Genomic DNA, 25,147 nt, shown 5'->3' on the forward strand with positions numbered 1-25,147 from the left:
GGGGGCTTTACTATTCTTAGGTAGAGGAATGACTTTTGCTTCCCTCCAGGCCTGAGGGCAAACACTTTCTAGTTGGCTTAAATTGAAGATGTGGCAAATACGAGTGGCAATATCGTCCGCTATTATCCTAAGTAATTTTCCATCCAAGTTGTCAGGCTCCGGTGGCTTGTCATTGTTGATAGACAACAATAATTGTTTTACCTCTTCCACACTCACTTTACGGAATTCAAAATTACAGTTCTTGCCTTTCATAATTTGGTCAGATATACTTGGATGTGTAGTGTCGGCGTTTGTTGCTGGCATGTCTTGCCTAAGTTTACTAATCTTGTCAAAGAAAAAAATCATTAAAGTAGTTGGCAATATCAGTTGGTTTTGTGATGAATCATCTGATTCGATGAATGATGGAGCTTGGAGTTTGCCTTTTTCCCAAAATATAATTGAAGGTGCTCCAACGCTTTTTACTATCATTCTTTATGTCATTTATCTTTGTTTCATAGTGTAGTTTCTTCTTCTTTTCATTCAGTTTAGTCGTATGATTCCTCAATTTGCAGTACGTTTGCCAATCGGTTGTGTAGCTAGACTTATTTGCCTCTTCCCTCTCAACCATAACATTTTTCAATTCCTCATCAATCCACAAGGATTTAACGTTTTTTACAGTAATTTTCTTAATAGGTGCATGCTTATTAGAACCTGGGAATAAGCAATTTCATAAATGTGTCAAGTGCAGCGTCTGTTTGCTCCTCATTACACACCATGGACCAACAAATATTATTTACATCATCAACATGGAAATCACTACAAAACGTATTGTATGACTTCTTATGCACTATATTAGGCCCAGCCTTTGGAACTTTGGTTTTCCTAGATATGGTTACTATGTTGTGGTCACTACATCTGATGGATTTGGATACTGCTTTGAAGCATATTTCTGCAGCATTAGTAAAGCTGTGATCAATACATGTTGATGATTTTATTTCTGTGCTGTTTGTAACCACCCTGGTAGGTTGACTGATAACCTGAACCACTGCAGTTTGAAGCTTTTTCCTTTTTCTTTTTTTCTTTATTTTTATTTCACCTTTATTTAACCAGGTGGGCCAATTGAGAACAACTTCTCATTTACAACCGCGACCTGGCCAAGATAAAGCAAAGCAGTTCGACACATACAACAACACAGAGTTACACATGGAATAAACAAACATTCAGTCAATAATACAGCAGAAAAAAGTATATATACAGTGTGTGCAAATGTGGTAAGATAAGGAAGGTAAGGCAATAAAATAGGCCATAGTGGCGAGGTAATTATGATATAACAATTAAACACTGGAGTGATAGATGTGCAGAAGATGAATGTGCAAGTAGAGATACTGGGGTGCAAAGGAGCAAAATAAATAAAATAAATAACAATATGGGGGATGGGGTAGTTGGATGGGCTATTTACAGATGGGCTATGTGCAGGTGCAATGATCTGTGAGCTGCTCTGACAGCTGGTGCTTGAAGTTAGTGAGGGAGATAGGAGTCTCCAGCTTCAGCGATTTTTGCAGTTTGTTCCAGTCATTGACAGCAGAGAACTGGAAGGAAAGGCGGCCAAAGTAGGAATTGGCTTTGGGGATGACCAGTGAAATATACCTGCTGGAGCGCGTGCTACGGGTGGGTGCTGCTTTGGTGACCAGTGAGATGAGATAAGGCGGGGCTTTACCTAGCAAAGTCTTGTAGATGCCCTGGAGCCAGTGGGTTTTGGCGACGAGTATGAAGCAAGGACCAGCCAACGAGTGCGTACAGGTCGCAGTGGTGTGTAGTATAAGGGGCTTTGGGGACAAAACGGATGGCACTGTGATAGACTGCATCCAATTTGTTGAGTCGAGTGTTGGAGGCTATTTTGTAAATGACATCGCTGAAGCCGAGGATCGGTAGGATGGTCAGTTTTACGAGGGTATGTTTGGCAGCATGAGTGAAGGATGCTTTGTTGTGAAATAGGAAACCATTTCTAGATTTCATTTTGGATTGGAGATGCTTAATGTGGGTCTAGAAGGAGAGTTTACAGTCTAACCAGACACCTAGGTATTTGTAGTTGTCCACATATTCTAGGTCAGAACCGTCCAGAGTAGTTATGCTGGACGGGCGGGCAGGTGCGGGCAGCGATCGGTTGAAGAGCATGCATTTAGTTTTACTTGCATTTAAGAGCAGTTGGAGTCCACAGAAGGAGAGTTGTATGGCATTGAAGCTCGTCTGGAGGTTAGTTAGCACAGTGTCCAAAGAAGGGCCAGAAGTATACAGAATGGTGTCGTCTGCGTAGAGGTGGATCAGAGAATCACCAGCAGCAAGAGCGACATCATTGATGTATACAGAGAAGAGAGTCGCCCCGAGAATTGAACCCTGTGGCACCCCCATAGAGACTGCCAATGGGCAGCTTGATGAAAGGCAGTCAATATTTACATCACCCAGAAAATATACCTCTCTGTTGATATCATATACATTGTCAAGCATTTCACACGTTATCCAGATACTGACTGTTAGCACTTGGTGGTCTATAGCAGTTTCCCACCAGAATGGGCTTTAGGTGAGGCAGATGAACCTGTAGCCATATTACTTCAACAGTATTTAACATGAGATTCTCTCTAATCTTTACAGGAATGTGGTTCTGAATATAAACAGCAACACCTCCACCACTGTCATTTCTGTATTTTCTGTAAATGTTATAACCTTGTATTACTACCACTGTATCATCAAAGGTATTATCTAAGTGAGTTCCAGAGATAGTCAGAATATGAATGTCATCTGTTACCAGCAAGTTATTGACTTCATGAACCTTGTTTCTTATTAAGCTACATGTGTTAACGGGGGCTATTTTGAGCACTTTTCTGGGATGCTTGCTTTTTTCATTGCTTTACTGGGAAGCTTAGCAGAAGTAGATGTTCTCATGTTATTTATGTTAGTGCAGAGTGAGCTGCACATAGTTGTCTTCCTACTAGGGCACACCGCCTCAGTGCTAACAGTATAAATCTAGCTGTAGGATCAGCAGAGGCATTCAGGGCAGTTAATTTAGGTTACTAACATTGTATCTTCCTGTTATAAAGTACATATGGTGAAGCATTATAATAACTCAGCGACACAATGGTAGGGATTAACTGAGCTGGGCTTGGGTCATTGATAAGTCATTGTATCAACGCAGCCTTATAATGCTGTGAAAGGATCCAGCAACCCAAATGATTTGGGTGGATTGTCAGCAAAAGTTACACCCATTGAGCTGCAATAATCACGCAGCCAGTTGTGAAGAGAAAGAATCCTGCTAAAGTGTTCAATGCCACGATTCAGAGAGGACACAGGGCCAGATATGATGGGTCTTTTATTAGTGTCTAGCAGAGAGTCAATCAGCTCTTTAAAATCCAGTTTCAACTGTTCAGAGCTGCCCTTCATAATGTCATTAAAACCCACATGGAATACGATAGAATCGATGTCCATGTCCTGGTGTAGTACATTCAGGAGCAGCTTAGTAATGTGATTTATTCGAGCTCCGGTGTAGGACATTGTTTTTGCACCAGGAACAGTCACATTTCTTACCATGGAGCTGCCCAACAATCACAGCTGGAGAGAAGAACAAGGAAATCCGCCCACTCTCACGCTTCACAGGATGGTGCAGGCCTCCGACAGATGGAGAAGCCCCGCTCGATCCAGAGCAGGGACGGACGGTTGCCGACGTCGACTTCGAAATCGTAGGGGAAGGAGTAGGAGTAGGCACAGGTACCCCACAGCGACGAAGAAGGCTCCAGACACAGGTACCCTCAGTGACGAAGATGCAGGGAGATCAGGCTCCAGACACAGGTACCCCCAGCGACGAAGATGCAGGGAGATCAGGCTCCAGACACAGGTACCCCCAGTGATGAAGATGCAGGGAGATCAGACTCCAGATACAGGTACCCCCAGCGACGAAGATGCAGGGAGATCAGGCTCCAGACACAGGTACCCCCAGTGACGAAGATGCAGGGAGATCAGGCTCCAGACACAGGTACCCCCAGTGACGAAGATGCAGGGAGATCAGGCTCCAGACACAGGTACCCCCAGTGACGAAGATGCAGGGAGATCAGGCTCCAGACACAGGTACCCCCAGTGACGAAGATGCAGGGAGATCAGGCTCCAGGGCGGCAAAACTATTCGTTGTTTGTATCCTCTCCAGGCCTCTCATTGGGAGGCCGCTGTCTTCGGCTTCCATGGCTCGTGACTTACGACTATCATTGATTGCCATGTTCTTCTTGCTGTGCTCCTTCGACTCCTCTATTAGATGGGGGAGGACAGGCAGGAGATAGCTCCCCTGGTGAAAGAACTCCGGGCAACACAGGCCAGTTGGATAGAGACAAATGACAAGACAGAGATGCATCCAACATGCGCTAAATGGTAAACATTCCACTCTGCTTTTCCCCCAGTTTCTGATGAAGGCTGGCAACCTGGGTGATCAAGGAAGCCTATTTTATTTAGTATATTTATTTTATTTCACCTTTATTTAACCAGGTAGGCCAGTTGAGAACAATTTCTCATTTACAACTGCAACCTGGCCAAGAATAAAGCAAAAGCAGTGTGACAAAAAAAACAACACAGAGTTACACATAAACAAATGTACAGTCAATAACACAAAAGAAAAATAGAAAAATAGAAAAATCTATGTACAGTGTGTGCAAATGTAGAAGAGTAGGGAGGTAGACAATAAATAGGCTCTAGAGCTAAAATAATTACAATTTAGCATTAATACTGGAGTGATAGATGTGCAGATGATGATGTGCAAGTAGAGATACTGGGGTGCAAAAGAGCAAGAGGGTAAGTAATAATATGGGGATGAGGTAGTAGGGTGGGCTATTTACAGATGGGCTGTGTACAGGTACAGTGATCGGTAAGCTGCTCTGACAGCTGATGCTTAAATTTAGAGAGGGAGATATAAGACTCCAGCTTCAGAGATTTTTGCAATTCGTTCCAGTCATTGGCAGCAGAGAACTGGAAGGAAAGGCGTTCAAAGGAAGTGTTTGCTTTGGGGATGACCAGTGCAATATACCTGCTGGAGCGCATGCTACGGGTGGGTGTTGCTATGGTGACCAGTGAGCTGAGATAAGGCAGGGCTTTACCTAGCAAAGACTTATAGATGACCTGGAGCCAGTGGGTTTGGCGACGGATATGTAGTGAGGGCCAGCCAACGAGAGCATACAGGTTGCAGTGGTGGGTAGTATATGGGGCTTTGGTGACAAAACGGATGGCACTGTGATAGACTACATCCAGTTTGCTGAGTGCCGGGGGATATTTTGTAAAGGCCATCGCCAAAGTAGAAGGATCGGTAGGATAGTCAGTTCTACGAGGGTATGTTTGGCGGCATGAGTGAAGGAGGCTTTGTCCCGGAATCCCGCTTAACTGACAGGTTAAAGAGCTGCTAACCTAGCTAAACTGCTAAAGTTAGCCTATAAGCTTCGGCAAGTAAACAATTGCCGCGTTGAAACTCTGAGTGATCCAGTTTCTCCCGATACAAAGCGTAGTAGATACAACTTCTACCACGCTGTAACCGTTTACTTCTGCAGACATAGAGGGTTCCCTTGGAAAACTCCTCTGGGACTAGCTTCGTTAGCTTGACGGCGAACGTTAGCAGTTTAGCTAGATTAGCGGCTCTTTCAAGCAGACTTTAACCTGTCAGTTAAGCGGGATTCCGGGACAAGAAATAGTGGTCCTAGCTGTTAAAAGCTAACTGCGCCGCGGAATCCATGCAAAAAACAAGTTCGGCAATTTATGTTTAACCTCTTGGGGCTAGGTGGGACGCTAGCGTGCCACCCGTGGTGCACTCCATCAACAGCAGGTGCATTTCAAGAGCGGCAAATTTGAATCCAAATAAATGTCAAAATTCAAATTTTTCAAAAATACAACTATTTTACACCATTTGAAAGATAAACATCTCCTTAATCTAACCACGTTTTACGATTTCAAAAAGGTTTTACGGCGAAAGCATAAATTTAGAGTATGTTAGGACAGTACATTTACAAGAGTTGTGTGTAATGTTTTGTCAAGTCAAAGACAGGGTCACCAAAACCATAAAACCAGCTAAAATGATGCACTAACCTTTTACAATCTCCATCAGATGACACTCCTAGGACATTATGTTAGACAATGCATGCATTTTTAGTTCTATCAAGTTCATATTTATATCTAAAAACAGCGTTTTACTATGGCATTGATGTTGAGGAAATCGTTTCCCTCCAATAACCGGCAGTCAAGTCAGCGTCAGAAATTAAATAATTAAAATTAGAAAACATTGGTAAAATATTATATTGTCATTTAAAGAATTATAGATTTACATCTCTTGAACGCAATCAACTTGCCAGATTTAAAAATAACCTTACTGGGAAATCACACTTTGCAATAATCTGAGCACTGCGCCCAGAAAAATACGGCGTTGCGATACAGACTAGACGTCATGTTGGGGAGATCTAAAATCGAAAATACTATGTAAATAATCCATTACCTTTGATTCTCTTCATCAGATGTCACTTCCAGGTATCACAGGTCCATAACGAATGTAGTTTTGTTCAAAAAAGCTCATCATTTATGTCCAAAAATCTCCGTCTCGTTAGCACATGATGTAAGCCAGCCGGACTTCTCGTCATGAACGAGGGGAAAAAATATATTTCCGTTCGTTCAAACATGTCAAACGTTGTATAGCATAAATCATTAGGGCCTTTTTTAACCAGAACATGAATAATATTCAAGGTGGACGAATGCATACTCTTTTATAACGTATTGGAACGAGGATACCCAACATGAACTCGCGCGCCAGGTGTCTAATGGGACATCATCGTTCCATGGCTCTTGTTCGGTCAGATCTCCCTCCAGAAGACTCAAAACACTTTGTAAAGGCTGGTGACATCTAGTGGAAGCAATAGGAAGTGCCAAAATATTCCTAAACCCCTGTGTTTTTCAATGGGATAGGTTTAAAGTCAATACAACACATCAGGTATCCACTTCCTGTCAGAAAATGTCTCAGGGTTTTGCCTGCCAAATGAGTTCTGTTATACTCACAGACACCATTCAAACAGTTTTGGAAACTTTAGAGTGTTTTCTATCCATATATAATAAGTATATGCATATTCTAGTTACTGGGTAGGATTAGTAACCAGATTAAATCGGGTACATTTTTTTAATCCAGACGTGCAAATGCTGCCCCCTAGACCCAACAGGTTAACAAAGGTTGTTATGTTTTAGTTCAAATAACAAACTGAGTCGTTCCAGCATACAGTGTTCAGCTGCGCACACTGATGACATCGTGAGGGAGCGAACATAGTTACATATTACTGTCAGTTACATATTACTGACTGTTATTATCTATGCATAGTCACTTCTACATGTACATATTACCTCAATTACCTCGACACTGGTGCCCACGCACATTGACTCTATACCGGTACCCCCCTGTATATAGCCCCGCTATTGTTATTTACTGCTGCTATTTAATTATTTGTTATTCTTATCTCTTGCTTTTTTTGTTATTGTATTTTCTTAAAACCTCATTGTTGGTGAAGGGCTTGTAAGTAAGCATTTCACTGTAAGGTTCTACACCTGTTGTATTCGGCGCATGTGACAAATACAATTTGACTTGATTTGACAGTTACATATTACTGTCAGTTACACATTACTGACAGTTACACATTACTGACAGTTACCCACACATCAGTACATATACATAAGAAAATAATGATTTAGGTCAGATAGAGGAGAGGCATTGTGCTGTGAGGTTTTGCTTTTGTTAGGAGGAAGGCAGTTCCATGTGATCATGTATAATACTGTGCGTTGCCTTGAATTGGCTCTGGATTTGGGGACAGTGAAGAGACCCCTGGTTGCATGTCTGGTGGGGTAAGTCAGAGCTATATGATACATCAATTGATTATACAGATAATATTGAATTTTTAACTAATTCATATGTTTCACGAAAACAATAATTGATACAGTCAGTCTCTACTCTACTTTGAGCCAAGAGAGACTGACATGTACACTGTTATATTATTGCCCTGTTAGCTAAGGCAGCTGTTAGCTCCAGGCGAAGGCAGCTGTTAGCCCAAGGCTAAGGCAGCTGTTAGCCCCAGGCTAAGGCAGCTGGTAGCTCCAGGCTAAAGCAGCTGTTAGCCCCAGGCTAAGGCAGCTGTTAGCCCCAGGCTAAGGCAGCTGTTAGCTCCAGGCTAAGGCAGCTGTTAGCCCCATGCTAAGGCAGCTGTTAGCCCCAGGCTAAGGCAGCTGTTAGCCCCAGGCTAAGGCAGCTGTTAGCTCCAGGCTAAGGCAGCTGTTAGCTCCAGGCTAAGGCAGCTGTTAGCTCCAGGCTAAGGCAGCTGTTAGCCCAAGGCTAAGGCAGCTGTTAGCTCCAGGCTAAGGCAGCTGTTAGCTCCAGGCTAAGGCAGTTTTTAGCCCCAGGCTAAGGCAGCTGTTTTCCCCAGGCTAAGGCAGTTGTTATCCCAAGGCTATGTGCAGTGTCAACGAGGCTTTTTCAAGGCACCCAGTCTGAAATACCCTGTTGAAGGCATTTGCCAAATTTTTCAAGCAAACTTCTCTTGTCCCATCCAAGAGTTGCTCAATAATTTCTCATCTCAAGATGAAGGCATTTGCTGAATTGTTTTGAAGACTTTCCCATTGTCCCACACTCCTAGAAAAAAATGGTTTCAAAGGGTTCTTCGGCTGTCCGCATAGGAGAGCCCTTTTTGGTTCCAGGTAGAACTCTTTTGAGTTCCATGTAGAACCCTCTCTGGAAATAGTTCCAAATAGAACCCCAAAGAATTATCCTATGGGGACAGCCCCCCCCAAAAAAACATGTAGGTTCTAGATAGCACCTTTTTTAAAGAGTGTACCAATAACTTTTAATCTCAAGATATCCCATCTATAACTGTTTTCACACTCTATCTTGCTCTCTTCCTTGTAAGGGAGAGGTGCCTAAGCACTGATCAGTGAGATTTTAAAATGTGAGTGTTTTGAGACAGAGGGGGAAGAAAGAGAGAGAGATAGAGAGAGAGAAAAAGAAAATAGTTTATCCAACACTAACAGATAAATTCTTGACATTCCGAACTGAGTAGCAGCTTAATCTATCAAAGACAGGGAGGGAGGGGGAGAGTGAGAGAGAGAGACAGAGCAAGAAAGAGAGAGAGAGAGAGTGAGAGAGAGAGAGAGAGAGAGAGAGAGAGAGAGAGAGAGAGAGAGAGAGAGAGAGAGAGAGAGAGAGAGAGCGAGCGAGAGAGAGATGTAAACATATGTTTCTCATGCCAATAAAGCCCCTTAAATTGAAATTGAATTTCAGAGACAGAGAGAGAGAGGGTGAGAGACAGAGAGAGAGGATGGTGTCTGGGGTTTTGAGGGTACAGAAAAAAAGTTGCTATGTAAAACCTAAAAAGGTACTTCTCCCCACATTAGAACCCTTTGAAGAACCCCTTTTGGTTCCAGGTAGAACCCTTTTGGTTCCAGGTAGAACCCCCTCCACCCCCTTCTCCACCTCTTCATTCTCACCTTCACTCACTTTATTGGTGAAATCCCCTAACTGTTTTTACCCCCCCAACAAAACAAAAAAAACAGATTTTTTTTTTACATTTTAGTGAAAATATGTGTGCGTGTGTTAATGGGGATTATGGGGTTGGATCATGTGTTTGGGATTTAGGGAGCTTTCGCTGAGAAGGGGTGAATATGCTCCCACGTCCCTGGATGGAGTGAGAGGTGGGGAGTGGGGGATGAAAGGAGGAGTGGAGGTGAGAGGAGGGGAAAGAATAGAGGGATTCATTATTTCACACACCAACACTGAAACCAGTACTAGCTTCCAGTATACCCAGTAAACTACGCAACACCAGTACTAGCTTCTTAATTACAATCCAAGTATGTCTGGGTAATTAAATACAACCTAGGTATGTCTGGGTAATTAATTACAACCCAAGTATGTCTGGGTAATTAAATTACAACCCAATTTTTGTATTTTTTTATTTCATCTTTATTTAACCAGGTAGGCTAGTTGAGAACAAGTTCTAATTTACAATTGCGACCTGGCCAAGATAAAGCAAAGCAGTGAGACAAACAACAGCAACACAGAGTTACACATGGAATAAACAAACATACAGTCAATAATACAATTTAAAAAAAGAAAGTCTATATACAGTGTGTGCAAATGGCATGAGGAGGTAAGGCAATAAATAGGCCATAGTAGCAGAGTAATTACAATTTAGCAAATGAACACTGGAGTGATAGATGAGCAGATGATGATGTGCAAGTAGAAATACTGGTGTGCAAAAGAGCAGAAAAGTAAATAAAAACAATATGGGGATTGGTGATTAAATTACCAAGTTAATTACCCGAGAGGGAACTTGGTATGTCTGGGTAATTAATTACACTCACAGAGTCGTCTGTACCCAACCATAAAAATACCTGTCAGCACCAACTCAACTCTTGGTTTCTGCACACACACACACACACACACACACACACACACACACACACACACACACACACACACACACACACACACACACACACACACACACACACACACACACACACACACACACACACACATACCTCTCTCTCTGTAGGTCATGATATTACCTCTCTCTGTAGGTAATGATATTACCTCTCTCTGTAGGTCATGATATTACCTCTCTCTGTAGGTCATGATATTACCTCTCTCTGTAGGTCATGATATTACCTCTCTCTGTAGGTCATGATATTACCTCTCTCTGTAGGTAATGATATTACCTCTCTCTGTAGGTCATGATATTACCTCTCTCTGTAGGTCATGATATTACCTCTCTCTGTAGGTCATGATATTACCTCTCTCTGTAGGTCATGATATTACCTCTCTCTGTAGGTCATGATATTACCTCTCTCTGTAGGTCTTGATATTACCTCTCTCTGTAGGTCATGATATTACCTCTCTCTGTAGGTCATGATATTACCTCTCTCTGTAGGTCATGATATTACCTCTCTCTGTAGGTCATGATATTACCTCTCTCTGTAGGTCTTGATATTACCTCTCTCTGTAGGTCATGATATTACCTCTCTCTGTAGGTCATGATATTACCTCTCTCTGTAGTTCATGATATTACCTCTCTCTGTAGGTCATGATATTACCTCTCTCTGTAGGTCATGATATTACCTCTCTCTGTAGGTCATGATATTACCTCTCTCTGTAGGTCATGATATTACCTCTCTCTGTAGGTCATGATATTACCTCTCTCTGTAGGTCATGATATTACCTCTCTCTGTAGGTCATGATATTACCTCTCTCTGTAGGTCATGATATTACCTCTCTCTGTAGGTCATGATATTACCTCTCTCTGTAGGTAATGATATTACCTCTCTCTGTAGGTCATGATATTACCTCTCTCTGTAGGTCATGATATTACCAGCTCCTTGGAGCCAGCGAACATTGACACCAGTATTCTGGAGGACTACATCGGTAAGGAGGACGACAGCACTGACATGTGAGTGACTCAGAGCGATAGCCAGATCAAATTACAATTCGTGTTTCAGGTAGTCCCTCCATGTGTCAGTCCGCTTTTTTTCCCTTCAGTTTATTTTCTAATGAATATGGCCCTGTTCCCAGATCAGTTGTTTCTGTATTTTGTACAATAACCATAGGAGTTGTCTACAGCACAAACAGACCTGGGACCAGCTTGTAAATACGACCCAACAACAACTATATATAACCAGGGTCATCTTCATTTGGCACCAAACGGGGAAAACTACCTGGATTTCAAGAATTCCTTCTTAACTGACTTGCCTAGTTAAATAAAGTTTCAATTAAAAAATAAATAAATAAATAAACACAACAACAACAATAAATTCATAACATGCTATTCCATTATGATTTCCAACTGAACTGATAATAACCAAACACAACTCTATCTTTCTTCTCTGTGTTTTTCCAGCTGTTTCTCTGAGGTCCACGGCGGTGCCCCAGGGGCTAACTCCTACTCGTTAACCCAGGCCGGAGTCTCCTCCGCTGGGAGCCTATTGTGTGGCGTGAGCTCCCCTATCTCCCTACGTCAGGGAAACCCCCACCCCCAGCCCCAGCCCCACCAGACACCCTATCCCCCACCCCCTCCTCTGGGTCTGCTGAGACACAACAACTACCCTTGCCTTGGGCAACAGCACCACCAGCAGAACCAGAACCAGCAGCAGCAGAACCACATCAAGCCGGAACACAGAGGAAACTACGCACCTGGGTGAGCTGACTGGGTCGGGTCAGGGAGGAGATGGATAAAGGGATTCATAGAGTATGTTGAAGGTGGGGGAGCTATCAGAGCCACACATGTATTCACATGACTCTGTGTGGATGGAAACAGCTGATGTGTGTAGGAAGATGAGAGATGTATAATACTGTTAAATCCCAGCAGGTTGGAGTGACATAATAATTGTCCTCTACTTCTTGAGCGATTGTAATATCAGATGAGAGATACAACTTTATTAAAAAGATAATCGTTTTAACTCAAATTTATACAACTTTGCACTGCGAGCTGGAAGCCAGTCTCAAGAGTCCCCACTGGACCATACGCCAATTCAACATCTAGTTTTGATTTACGTCTGGTTGAGTTGTCAACTGACGTGAAGTCAACATGAAATCAACATGTCATTGGATTTAGGTTTAATAAAGTTGGGTGCAAATAAAAAAAAAATTCTCTTACGTTTGATAACTTTTTTCAAATCCAAATCAGTTTTTCCACGTCGATTCAAAGTCGTCACAGTCAGACTGACACCATAGTCAGAGTTCAATTCCATTTTGTAATCAGTGCTTGATTAACTCAACTTAACCAGCGAAGACAGGAAGGAGGGGGATATCAGAAACGAGGCAAAATTACAGAAACCACACAGACAAGACAGACTCAATGGCCTGGAAATAATTTGTAATCAATCAATTTGCACAAACAAACTGGAGAACATATCACTGTTTTCTCCTTATGAAAAAACAGAAGTATCTTATCCAGAGAAAGTACATTCATCCTCAACCAGCCAATCCTTTAGTTTAAACAATAACAACGTGTTTTCCCGGTCGCTGTTTCTGTTAGAAAAAAAAAACTGATGGGGAAATGAGAAATGTAACCACTCTCAAATTCATAGACAGAAGTATAGATGCAAGGATTGACCATCCATGATATAAACATTATAGTTATACACCATGGGATTTACAAACAAACATTGGAGTAAAACAAGTTTATATTTCTGTCTTCTGATGGGGTACGACTGTTGAACTAAACTCATGAGGCATTTATAATTTATATTCTTCAACAATCATTGCATATATATATATAATTAATTTACAAGTACAAAAAACGGATGTAGCAACCACAGATTGCCGCTTTAACGGGAAATTCCACTCAAAAGCTATCTTGTGAAATTTGTTTCATTAGTCCACTGTTGGAACAGTCCCAAAATGTTTTTTGCATGTCAGCAATCAAGTCTTCAAGATCTAGAACTGTCTAAATACAGAAAGTGTCACAGTATGATGCGCTTTTGTACAACGCTGTGACACTTTCTGTTTTTAGAAAGTTCTAGATCTTGAAAAGTTATAGTAGATGAAGTGTTTCCTCAATAAAGCAAGCTATCAACAAAGTGTGTGCTTTATCCCAACCTTGTGAATATTATGTTCCAGGACGCTCCCAGAGTCCCCCCCAGACTCCAGTTCTGAGCCATACTCCCCTCAGCAGGTCAATGGTAAGTCTGAGCCCTCTTTTGCCCCTGACTCACCCCTGCCTTTCTCCTGCCTCGAACACAAAATAGTCAAGAACAGTTAAAAAGACTGCCAAAATGAGTCAATTAATAGAGAGAGAGAGAGAACTAGAGCGAAAACAAGAGATACAGAAGTGTTTGGTGACTCTAGACTCAGTCAGACAGGGAGTTAGTTAGTCAGGAAGTGGTTGGTGACTCAGTCAGACAGGGAGTTAGTTAGTCAGGAAGTGGTTGATGACTCTAGACTCAGTCAGACAGGGAGTTAGTTAGTCAGGAAGTGGTTGGTGACTCAGTCAGACAGGGAGTTAGTTAGTCAGGAAGTGGTTGATGACTCTAGACTCAGTCAGACAGGGAGTTAGTTAGTCAGGAAGTGGTTGGTGACTCAGTCAGACAGGGAGTTAGTTAGTCAGGAAGTGTTTGGTGACTCAGTCAGACAGGGAGTTAGTTAGTCAGGAAGTGGTTGGTGACTCAGTCAGACAGGGAGTTAGTTAGTCAGGAAGTGGTTGATGACTCTATACTCAGTCAGACATGGAGTTAGTTAGTCAGGAAGTGTTTGGTGACTCTAGACTCAGTCAGACAGGGAGTTAGTTAGTCAGGAAGTGGTTGGTGACTCAGTCAGACAGGGAGTTAGTTAGTCAGGAAGTGGTTGATGACTCTAGACTCAGTCAGACAGGGAGTTAGTTAGTCAGGAAGTGGTTGGTGACTCAGTCAGACAGGGAGTTAGTTAGTCAGGAAGTGGTTGGTGACTCTAGACTCAGTCAGAAAGGGAGGTAGTTAGTCAGGAAGTGGTTGATGACTCTAGACTCAGTCAGACAGGGAGTTAGTTAGTCAGGAAGTGGTTGGTGACTCAGTCAGACAGGGAGTTAGTTAGTCAGGAAGTGGTTGGTGACTCTAGACTCAGTCAGACAGGGAGTTAGTTAGTCAGGAAGTGGTTGGTGACTCAGTCAGACAGGGAGTTAGTTAGTCAGGAAGTGGTTGGTGACTCTAGACTCAGTCAGACAGGGAGTTAGTTAGTCAGGAAGTGGTTGGTGACTCAGTCAGACAGGGATTTAGTTAGTCAGGAAGTGGTTGATGACTCTAGACTCAGTCAGACAGGGAGTTAGTTAGTCAGGAAGTGGTTGGTGACTCAGTCAGACAGGGAGTTAGTTAGTCAGGAAGTGGTTGGTGACTCTAGACTCAGTCAGAAAGGGAGGTAGTTAGTCAGGAAGTGGTTGATGACTCTAGACTCAGTCAGACAGGGAGTTAGTTAGTCAGGAAGTGGTTGGTGACTCAGTCAGACAGGGAGTTAGTTAGTCAGGAAGTGGTTGGTGACTCTAGACTCAGTCAGACAGGGAGTTAGTTAGTCAGGAAGTGGTTGGTGACTCAGTCAGACAGGGAGTTAGTTAGTCAGGAAGTGGTTGGTGACTCTAGACTCAGTCAGAAAGGGAGTTAGTTAGTCAGGAAGTGTTTGATCACTCTAGACTCAGTCAGACAGGGAGTAAGTTAGTCAGGAAGTGGTTGGTGACTCAGTCAGACAGGGAGTTAGTTAGTCAGGAAGTGGTTGGTGACTCTAGACTCAGTCAGAAAGGGAGGTAGTTAGTCAGGAAGTGGTTGATGACTCTAGACTCAGTCAGACAGGGAGTTAGTTAGTCAGGAAGTGGTTGGTGACTCAGTCAGACAGGGAGTTAGTTAGTCAGGAAGTGGTTGGTGACTCTAGACTCAGTCAGACAGGGAGTTAGTTAGTCAGGAAGTGGTTGGTGACTCAGTCAGACAGGGAGTTAGTTAGTCAGGAAGTGGTTGGTGACTCTAGACTCAGTCAGAAAGGGAGGTAGTTAGTCAGGAAGTGGTTGATGACTCTAGACTCAGTCAGACAGGGAGTTAGTTAGTCAGGAAGTGGTTGGTGACTCAGTCAGACAGGGAGTTAGTTAGTCAGGAAGTGGTTGATGACTCTAGACTCAGTCAGACAGGGAGTTAGTTAGTCAGGAAGTGTTTGGTGACTCTAGACTCAGTCAGACAGGGAGTTAGTTAGTCAGGAAGTGGTTGGTGACTCTAGACTCAGTCAGAAAGGGAGGTAGTTAGTCAGGAAGTGGTTGATGACTCTAGACTCAGTCAGACAGGGAGTTAGTTAGTCAGGAAGTGGTTGGTGACTCAGTCAGACAGGGAGTTAGTTAGTCAGGAAGTGGTTGATGACTCTAGACTCAGTCAGACAGGGAGTTAGTTAGTCAGGAAGTGTTTGGTGACTCTAGACTCAGTCAGACAGGGAGTTAGTTAGTCAGGAAGTGGTTGGTGACTCAGTCAGACAGGGAGTTAGTTAGTCAGGAAGTGGTTGGTGACTCTAGACTCAGTCAGACAGGGAGTTAGTTAGTCAGGAAGTGGTTGGTGACTCAGTCAGACAGGGAGTTAGTTAGTCAGGAAGTGGTTGGTGACTCTAGACTCAGTCAGACAGGGAGTTAGTTAGTCAGGAAGTGGTTGGTGACTCAGTCAGACAGGGATTTAGTTAGTCAGGAAGTGGTTGATGACTCTAGACTCAGTCAGACAGGGAGTTAGTTAGTCAGGAAGTGGTTGGTGACTCAGTCAGACAGGGAGTTAGTTAGTCAGGAAGTGGTTGGTGACTCTAGACTCAGTCAGAAAGGGAGGTAGTTAGTCAGGAAGTGGTTGATGACTCTAGACTCAGTCAGACAGGGAGTTAGTTAGTCAGGAAGTGGTTGGTGACTCAGTCAGACAGGGAGTTAGTTAGTCAGGAACTGGTTGGTGACTCTAGCTTCAGTCAGACAGGGAGTTAGTTAGTCAGGAAGTGGTTGGTGACTCAGTCAGACAGGGAGTTAGTTAGTCAGGAAGTGGTTGGTGACTCTAGACTCAGTCAGAAAGTGAGTTAGTTAGTCAGGAAGTGTTTGATCACTCTAGACTCAGTCAGACAGGGAGTAAGTTAGTCAGGAAGTGGTTGGTGACTCAGTCAGACAGGGAGTTAGTTAGTCAGGAAGTGGTTGGTGACTCTAGACTCAGTCAGAAAGGGAGGTAGTTAGTCAGGAAGTGGTTGATGACTCTAGACTCAGTCAGACAGGGAGTTAGTTAGTCAGGAAGTGGTTGGTGACTCAGTCAGACAGGGAGTTAGTTAGTCAGGAAGTGGTTGGTGACTCTAGACTCAGTCAGACAGGGAGTTAGTTAGTCAGGAAGTGGTTGGTGACTCAGTCAGACAGGGAGTTAGTTAGTCAGGAAGTGGTTGGTGACTCTAGACTCAGTCAGAAAGGGAGGTAGTTAGTCAGGAAGTGGTTGATGACTCTAGACTCAGTCAGACAGGGAGTTAGTTAGTCAGGAAGTGGTTGGTGACTCAGTCAGACAGGGAGTTAGTTAGTCAGGAAGTGGTTGATGACTCTAGACTCAGTCAGACAGGGAGTTAGTTAGTCAGGAAGTGTTTGGTGACTCTAGACTCAGTCAGACAGGGAGTTAGTTAGTCAGGAAGTGGTTGGTGACTCTAGACTCAGTCAGAAAGGGAGGTAGTTAGTCAGGAAGTGGTTGATGACTCTAGACTCAGTCAGACAGGGAGTTAGTTAGTCAGGAAGTGGTTGGTGACTCAGTCAGACAGGGAGTTAGTTAGTCAGGAAGTGGTTGATGACTCTAGACTCAGTCAGACAGGGAGTTAGTTAGTCAGGAAGTGTTTGGTGACTCTAGACTCAGTCAGACAGGGAGTTAGTTAGTCAGGAAGTGGTTGGTGACTCAGTCAGACAGGGAGTTAGTTAGTCAGGAAGTGGTTGGTGACTCTAGACTCAGTCAGACAGGGAGTTAGTTAGTCAGGAAGTGGTTGGTGACTCAGTCAGACAGGGAGTTAGTTAGTCAGGAAGTGGTTGGTGACTCTAGACTCAGTCAGACAGGGAGTTAGTTAGTCAGGAAGTGGTTGGTGACTCAGTCAGACAGGGATTTAGTTAGTCAGGAAGTGGTTGATGACTCTAGACTCAGTCAGACAGGGAGTTAGTTAGTCAGGAAGTGGTTGGTGACTCAGTCAGACAGGGAGTTAGTTAGTCAGGAAGTGGTTGGTGACTCTAGACTCAGTCAGAAAGGGAGGTAGTTAGTCAGGAAGTGGTTGATGACTCTAGACTCAGTCAGACAGGGAGTTAGTTAGTCAGGAAGTGGTTGGTGACTCAGTCAGACAGGGAGTTAGTTAGTCAGGAACTGGTTGGTGACTCTAGACTCAGTCAGACAGGGAGTTAGTTAGTCAGGAAGTGGTTGGTGACTCAGTCAGACAGGGAGTTAGTTAGTCAGGAAGTGGTTGGTGACTCTAGACTCAGTCAGAAAGTGAGTTAGTTAGTCAGGAAGTGTTTGATCACTCTAGACTCAGTCAGACAGGGAGTAAGTTAGTCAGGAAGTGGTTGGTGACTCAGTCAGACAGGGAGTTAGTTAGTCAGGAAGTGGTTGGTGACTCTAGACTCAGTCAGAAAGGGAGGTAGTTAGTCAGGAAGTGGTTGATGACTCTAGACTCAGTCAGACAGGGAGTTAGTTAGTCAGGAAGTGGTTGGTGACTCAGTCAGACAGGGAGTTAGTTAGTCAGGAAGTGGTTGGTGACTCTAGACTCAGTCAGACAGGGAGTTAGTTAGTCAGGAAGTGGTTGGTGACTCAGTCAGACAGGGAGTTAGTTAGTCAGGAAGTGGTTGGTGACTCTAGACTCAGTCAGAAAGGGAGGTAGTTAGTCAGGAAGTGGTTGATGACTCTAGACTCAGTCAGACAGGGAGTTAGTTAGTCAGGAAGTGGTTGGTGACTCAGTCAGACAGGGAGTTAGTTATTTAGGAAGTGGTTGATGACTCTAGACTCAGTCAGACAGGGAGTTAGTTAGTCAGGAAGTGTTTGGTGACTCTAGACTCAGTCAGACAGGGAGTTAGTTAGTCAGGAAGTGGTTGGTGACTCTAGACTCAGTCAGAAAGGGAGGTAGTTAGTCAGGAAGTGGTTGATGACTCTAGACTCAGTCAGACAGGGAGTTAGTTAGTCAGGAAGTGGTTGGTGACTCAGTCAGACAGGGAGTTAGTTAGTCAGGAAGTGGTTGATGACTCTAGACTCAGTCAGACAGGGAGTTAGTTAGTCAGGAAGTGTTTGGTGACTCTAGACTCAGTCAGACAGGGAGTTAGTTAGTCAGGAAGTGGTTGGTGACTCAGTCAGACAGGGAGTTAGTTAGTCAGGAAGTGGTTGGTGACTCTAGACTCAGTCAGACAGGGAGTTAGTTAGTCAGGAAGTGTTTGGTGACTCTAGACTCAGTCAGACAGGAAGGTAGTTAGTTAGTCAGGAAGTGTTTTGTGACTCTAGACTCAGTCAGACAGGGAGTTATTTAGTCAGGAAGTGTTTGGTGACTCAGTCAGACAGGGAGTTAGTTAGTCAGGAAGTGTTTGGTGACTCTAGACTCAGTCAGACAGGAAGGTAGTTAGTCAGGAAGTGTTTGGTGACTCTAGACTCAGTCAGACAGGGAGTTAGTTAGTCAGGAAGTGGTTGGTGACTCTAGACTCAGTCAGACAGGAAGGTAGTTAGTCAGAAAGTGTTTGGTGACTCTAGACTCAGTCAGACAGGAAGATAGTTAGTCAGGAAGTGGTTGATGACTCTAGACTCAGTCAGACATGGAGTTAGTTAGTCAGGAAGTGTTTGGTGACTCTAGACTCAGTCAGACAGGGAGTTAGTTAGTCAGGAAGTGTTTGGTGACTCAGTCAGACAGGGAGTTAGTTAGTCAGGAAGTGGTTGGTGACTCTAGACTCAGTCAGACAGGGAGTTAGTTAGTCAGGAAGTGGTTGGTGACTCTAGACTCAGTCAGACAGGGAGTTAGTTAGTCAGGAAGTGGTTGGTGACTCTAGACTCAGTCAGACAGGGAGTTAGTTAGTCAGGAAGTGTTTGGTGACTCTAGACTCAGTCAGACAGGAAGGTAGTTAGTCAGGAAGTGTTTGGTGACTCTAGACTCAGTCAGACAGGAAGGTAGTTAGTCAGGAAGTGGTTGGTGACTCTAGACTCAGTCAGAAAGGGAGGTAGTTAGTCAGGAAGTGGTTGGTGACTCTAGACTCAGTCAGACAGGGAGTTAGTTAGTCAGGAAGTGTTTGGTGACTCAGTCAGACAGGGAGTTAGTTAGTCAGGAAGTGGTTGGTGACTCGAGACTCAGTCAGACAGGGAGGTAGTTAGTCAGGAAGTGTTTGGTGACTCTAGACTCAGTCAGACAGGAAGGTAGTTAGTCAGGAAGTGTTTGGTGACTCTAGACTCAGTCAGACAGGAAGGTAGTTAGTCAGGAAATGGTTGGTGACTCAGTCAGACAGGGAGTTAGTTAGTCAGGAAGTGGTTGGTGACTCGAGACTCAGTCAGACAGGGAGTTAGTTAGTCAGGAAGTGATTGGTGACTCTAGACTCAGTCAGACAGGGAGGTAGTTAGTCAGGAAGTGTTTGGTGACTCTAGACTCAGTCAGACAGGAAGGTAGTTAGTCAGGAAGTGGTTGGTGACTCTAGACTCAGCTCAGTGGAGGACTACGATGTGTCAGATCAGTGGTAAAACAAGGAGTGGAGCCGGAGAGATAGACTGATGATACAGTATCCCTACACAGGTAGGTGTGCGGTATATACTTACAGACAGAGGTACTGTCCCAAATGGCACCCTATTCCCTATATAGTGCACTACATTTGAACAGGGCCACTGGGGATCATAGGGCTCTGTTTAAAAGTAGTGCACTATATAGAGAATATGTTGTCATTTGGGACAGTGCATAGTTGTGCAGTATAGAGACGGACGGACTCATACGGTCCGTCCGTCTCTCTCTCTGCTGTGTCTCTGTTCAGATCAATAGATGTTACTGATCTCTTCTGGTCATTTGAATGGAGGAACAAGAATTGGACAAAATTTGGTTAATAAGTTTGTGTAAATCAATACATTCTTTACAGAGAAATCTCCTGTGTCATTTATTGATTTCAACTTTATCCAATTTATCTGGAGAGGAAATTTGATCATAGAACTTATGAAATGTTTTTTTTTTTTCGCTCTGTGGAATATCATTTTTGAGATGAAATCTAGATTGTAAAATCTGCTATCTTAAATACCTGATGGAACTGTGAAACGGTATCATAATAGCTGGATTTCATTGAGTATATTTCAATACATTTCTCACTGAAATTCTAGGTATCTTTCTGAATTCCAACACAAGTTGTAGATGGCTATACAAACTCACAATGTAGCCTACTTATGTCAACACAATGTTCTCACGTCCACCTGTGTTGGTCTTTCCCATCAGTGAGAAGGTGTGGGCAGGTCTTATCTGATTGGCTGAGCTCCAGGAAGGAACAATGGAAAGTACCATTAGCCTAAGGTGGAGGGAACCTGGACTGATTACACACTAGATGAGGAATGAAATATAATATTACAGTATGGATATAGATGTTAGTGACGGTAAGGTTGACCAGATGGGAAGGTTGACCAGATGGAAAGGTTGACCAGATGGGAAGGTTGACCAGATGGGAAGGTTGACCAGATGGAAAGGTTGACCAGATGGGAAGGTTGACCAGATGGAAGGTTGACCAGATGGGAAGGTTGACCAGATGGAAATGTTGACCAGATGGGAAGGTTGACCAGATGGAAAGGTTGACCAGATGGGAAGGTTGACCAGATGGAAAGGATGACCAGATGGGAAGGTTGACCAGATGGGAAGGTTGACCAAATGGGAAGGTTGACCAGATGGGAAGGTTGACCAGATGGGAAGGTTGACCAGATGGAAAGGTTGACCAGATGGAAAGGTTGACCAGATGGGAAGGTTGACCAAATGGGAAGGTTGACCAGATGGGAAGGTTGACCAGATGGAAGGTTGACCAGATGGGAAGGTTGACCAGATGGAAATGTTGACCAGATGGGAAGGTTGACCAGATGGAAAGGTTGACCAGATGGGAAGGTTGACCAGATGGGAAGGTTGACCAGATGGGAAGGTTGACCAGATGGGAAGGTTGACCAGATTTGAAGGTTGACCAGATTTGAAGGTTGACCAGATTTGATGGTTGACCAGATGGGAAGCTTCACACTCACAGCAAATAGAACACACACACTCTGTGTCATCAGAGGTCAAAGTTTGCTGGCAAAAATATTGTTTTTTAACCTGGGCCACCGATGATTAAAAAAAACGAAATACACCAAACTAGGAACCCTAGTCAGCCTTCAGTGTATCTGGGCCTTTTATCAGGACATGTTATATTCCAAGCTATTGTAGCTATTGTCAGAACAGATCTTGAAACATGTAAAACTGAAATTACAATGGAACCGATTAAACACCTAAACATGTTCCTTTGTGTCTTCCTTCCTGTCTTCCTCCCTGTCTTCATGTCTTCCTCTGTCTTCCTGTCTTCCTCCCTGTCTTCCTCCCTGTCTTCCTCCCTGTCTTCATGTCTTCCTCTGTCTTCCTGTCTTCCTCCCTGTCTTCCTTCCTGTCTTCCTCCCTGTCTTCATGTCTTCCTCTGTCTTCCTGTCTTCCTCCCTGTCTTCTTCCCTGTCTTCCTCCCTGTCTTCCTCCCTGTCTTTCTCCCTGTCTTCCTTCCTGTCTTCATCCCTGTCTTCCTTCCTGTCTTCCTTCCTGTCTTCATCCCTGTCTTCATCCCTGTCTTCCTCCCTGTCTTCCTACCTGTCTTCCTCCCTGTCTTCCTCCCTGTCTTCCTACCTGTCTTCCTACCTGTCTTCCTCCCTGTCTTCCTCCCTGTCTTCCTTCCTGTCTTCATCCCTGTCTTCATCCCTGTCTTCCTCCCTGTCTTCCTTCCTGTCTTCCTCCCTGTCTTCCTCCCTGTCTTCTTCCCTGTCTTCCTCCCTGTCTTCCTCCATGTCTTCATCCCTGTCTTCCTCCCTGTCTTCCTTCCTGTCTTCCTCCCTGTCTTCCTCCCTGTCTTCTTCCCTGTCTTCCTCCCTGTCTTCCTCCATGTCTTCATCCCTGTCTTCCTCCCTGTCTTCCTTCCTGTCTTCCTTCCTGTCTTCCTCCCTGTCTTCCTTCCTGTCTTCCTCCCTGTCTTCCTTCCTGTCTTCCTTCCTGTCTTCTTCCCTGTCTTCCTCCCTGTCTTCCTCCCTGTCTTCTTCCCTGTCTTCCTCCCTGTCTTCCTACCTGTCTTCTTCCCTGTCTTCCTCCCTGTCTTCCTCCCTGTCTTCCTCCCTGTCTTCCTACCTGTCTTCTTCCCTGTCTTCCTCCCTGTCTTCATCCCTGTCTTCCTCCCTGTCTTCCTCCCTGTCTTCCTCCCTGTCTTCCTACCTGTCTTCCTCCCTGTCTTCCTCCCTGTCTTCCTCCCTGTCTTCCTCCCTGTCTTCCTACCTGTCTTCCTCCCTGTCTTCCTCCCTGTCTTCCTACCTGTCTTCCTCCCTGTCTTCCTCCATGTCTTCCTCCCTGTCTTCCTCCCTGTCTTCCTCCCTGTCTTCCTACCTGTCTTCCTCCCTGTCTTCTTCCCTGTCTTCCTCCCTGTCTTCCTCCCTGTCTTCCTCCCTGTCTTCCTACCTGTCTTCCTCCCTGTCTTCCTCCCTGTCTTCCTCCCTGTCTTCCTCCCTGTCTTCCTCCCTGTCTTCCTACCTGTCTTCCTCCCTGTCTTCCTACCTGTCTTCCTCCCTGTCTTCCTCCATGTCTTCCTCCCTGTCTTCCTCCCTGTCTTCCTCCCTGTCTTCCTACCTGTCTTCCTCCCTGTCTTCCTTCCTGTCTTCCTCCCTGTCTTCCTCCCTGTCTTCCTCCCTGTCTTCCTACCTGTCTTCCTCCCTGTCTTCATACCTGTCTTCCTCCCTGTCTTCCTACCTGTCTTCCTCCCTGTCTTCATCCCTGTCTTCCTTCCTGTCTTCCTTCCTGTCTTCCTCCCTGTCTTCATACCTGTCTTCGTCCCTGTCTTCCAGACACTCACATGCTGAGGACCATGACACCAGAGAACATGTGTCACATGACCCCGCCACCTCTACCCCCACACGGCCACGGCTATCCCAACATGCACCGGGACATGTACCTGAAACCCGAGCCAATGATCTCACAGTACCCTGTTGGCCCCGCCTCCAGTGGGAGTGGACAGGACCTGCTGATGCATCAACTTCTTCAACAGCAGGAGTGAGTGATCGATCAACCAATCAATCAATCAATCAATCAATCAGCCAATCACTTACTACTGCAGTACTCACAGCAGGGCCAGGTGTGAGTGATGGGTGTAGGAGAGAGGGAGGGAGAGATGGATGAGAGAGGGATGGAAGGGTGGTAAGAGAGAGAGAAGAGGGAGGAGAGAAAGATGTTTGATAAGGGAGGAGAGGGGTGTCACCAGGAACTGCAGCACACAGCTGGGCCAGGAGTGGAGGAGGGAGGGAGTGTAGAGGGAGGAGGGAGGGGGAGGGAGGAGGAGGGAGTGTAGAGGGAGGAGGGAGTGTAGAGGGAGGAGGGAGGGAGGGAGGAGGGAGTGTAGCGAGAGGAGGGAGGGAGGGAGGAGGGAGTGTAGAGGGAGGAGGGAGGGAGGGGGAGGGAGGAGGGAGGGATGGGGAGGGAGGAGGGAGTGTAGAGGGAGGAGGGAGGGAGGGAGGAGGGAGTGTAGAGGGAGGAGGGAGGGAGGGAGGAGGGAGTGTATAGGGGGGAGGGCGGGAGGGGGAGGAGGGAGGCAGGAGGGAGGGAGGGAGGAGAGAGGGAGGAAGGGAGGGCAGAGGAAGGGAGGAAGGGAGAAGGAAAGGTTAGAGAGGGAGAGAAAGACAGATAACAAATCACATAATATGTTATAGCGGATCAATCAATATCTCAATGGAAATGCTTTATTTCATCGTGTGTGTGTGCGTGTGTGTGTGTGTGTGTGTGTGTGTGTGTGTGTGTGTGTGTGTGTGTGTGTGTGTGTGTGTGTGTGTGTGTGTGTGTTTACAGTGGGATACCAGTCCACCAGACAAAGAAGAGAAAACCCTCTGACTCTCCAAACAGCACCCTCAACTCTCAGATCCTCACAGGTATCATCAAACAAGAGCCAGGTAGGCAGGCATATCTTTGTCTGTCTCTCTCTCTCTCTCTCTCTCTGTGTCTCTATCTCTCTTTCCTCCCTCTCGCTCTCTCTCTGTTCATTCTCTCCCTCTCAATTCAATTACATTTAAATTCAAGGGTTTTATTGTCATGGGAAACATATGTTTACATTTGCCAAAGCAAGTGAAGTAGATAATAATCAAAAGTGAAATAAACAATAAAAATGACCAGTAAACATTACACTCACAAAAGTTCCAAAAGAATAAAGACATTTCAAATGTCATTATGTGCAATTAGTTAAAGTACAAAATGGAAAATAAATAAAGATAAACATGGGGTTCTCTGGTTTCCCTTGTGGCCATTTTCTCTCTCTCCCTCTCTGTCTGTATCTCTCCCTCTCTATCTGTATCTCTCCCTCTCTGTCTGTATCTCTCTTCTCTCCCTCTCTGTCTGTATCTCTCCCTCTCTGTCTGTATCTCTCCCTCTCTATCTGTATCTCTCCCTCTCTGTCTGTATCTCTCTTCTCTCCCTCTC

At 44.7% G+C, this 25,147-nt stretch overlaps 1 protein-coding gene across 7 annotated transcripts in view; it reads left to right on the plus strand.

The window, feature by feature from the left end:
- LOC106584806 (myelin regulatory factor) overlaps positions 1 to 25,147 on the plus strand; it is a 119,076-nt gene that overhangs the window by 55,405 nt on the left and 38,524 nt on the right. For 6 of the 7 annotated variants that reach the window (XM_045705894.1, XM_045705896.1, XM_045705897.1 and 3 more), the window contains 5 exons: positions 11,372 to 11,462; positions 11,910 to 12,206; positions 13,631 to 13,692; positions 23,530 to 23,734; positions 24,524 to 24,624. In XM_045705894.1, coding sequence (XP_045561850.1) covers positions 11,372 to 11,462; positions 11,910 to 12,206; positions 13,631 to 13,692; positions 23,530 to 23,734; positions 24,524 to 24,624 — 756 coding nt within the window. The remainder of the gene's footprint in view (positions 1 to 11,371; positions 11,463 to 11,909; positions 12,207 to 13,630; positions 13,693 to 23,529; positions 23,735 to 24,523; positions 24,625 to 25,147) is intronic. The other variant, XM_045705898.1, reaches the window with a different exon arrangement.

Source organism: Salmo salar, chromosome ssa23, assembly GCF_905237065.1.
Source record: "Salmo salar chromosome ssa23, Ssal_v3.1, whole genome shotgun sequence".
In the NCBI taxonomy this organism is placed as follows: Eukaryota; Metazoa; Chordata; class Actinopteri; order Salmoniformes; family Salmonidae; genus Salmo; species Salmo salar.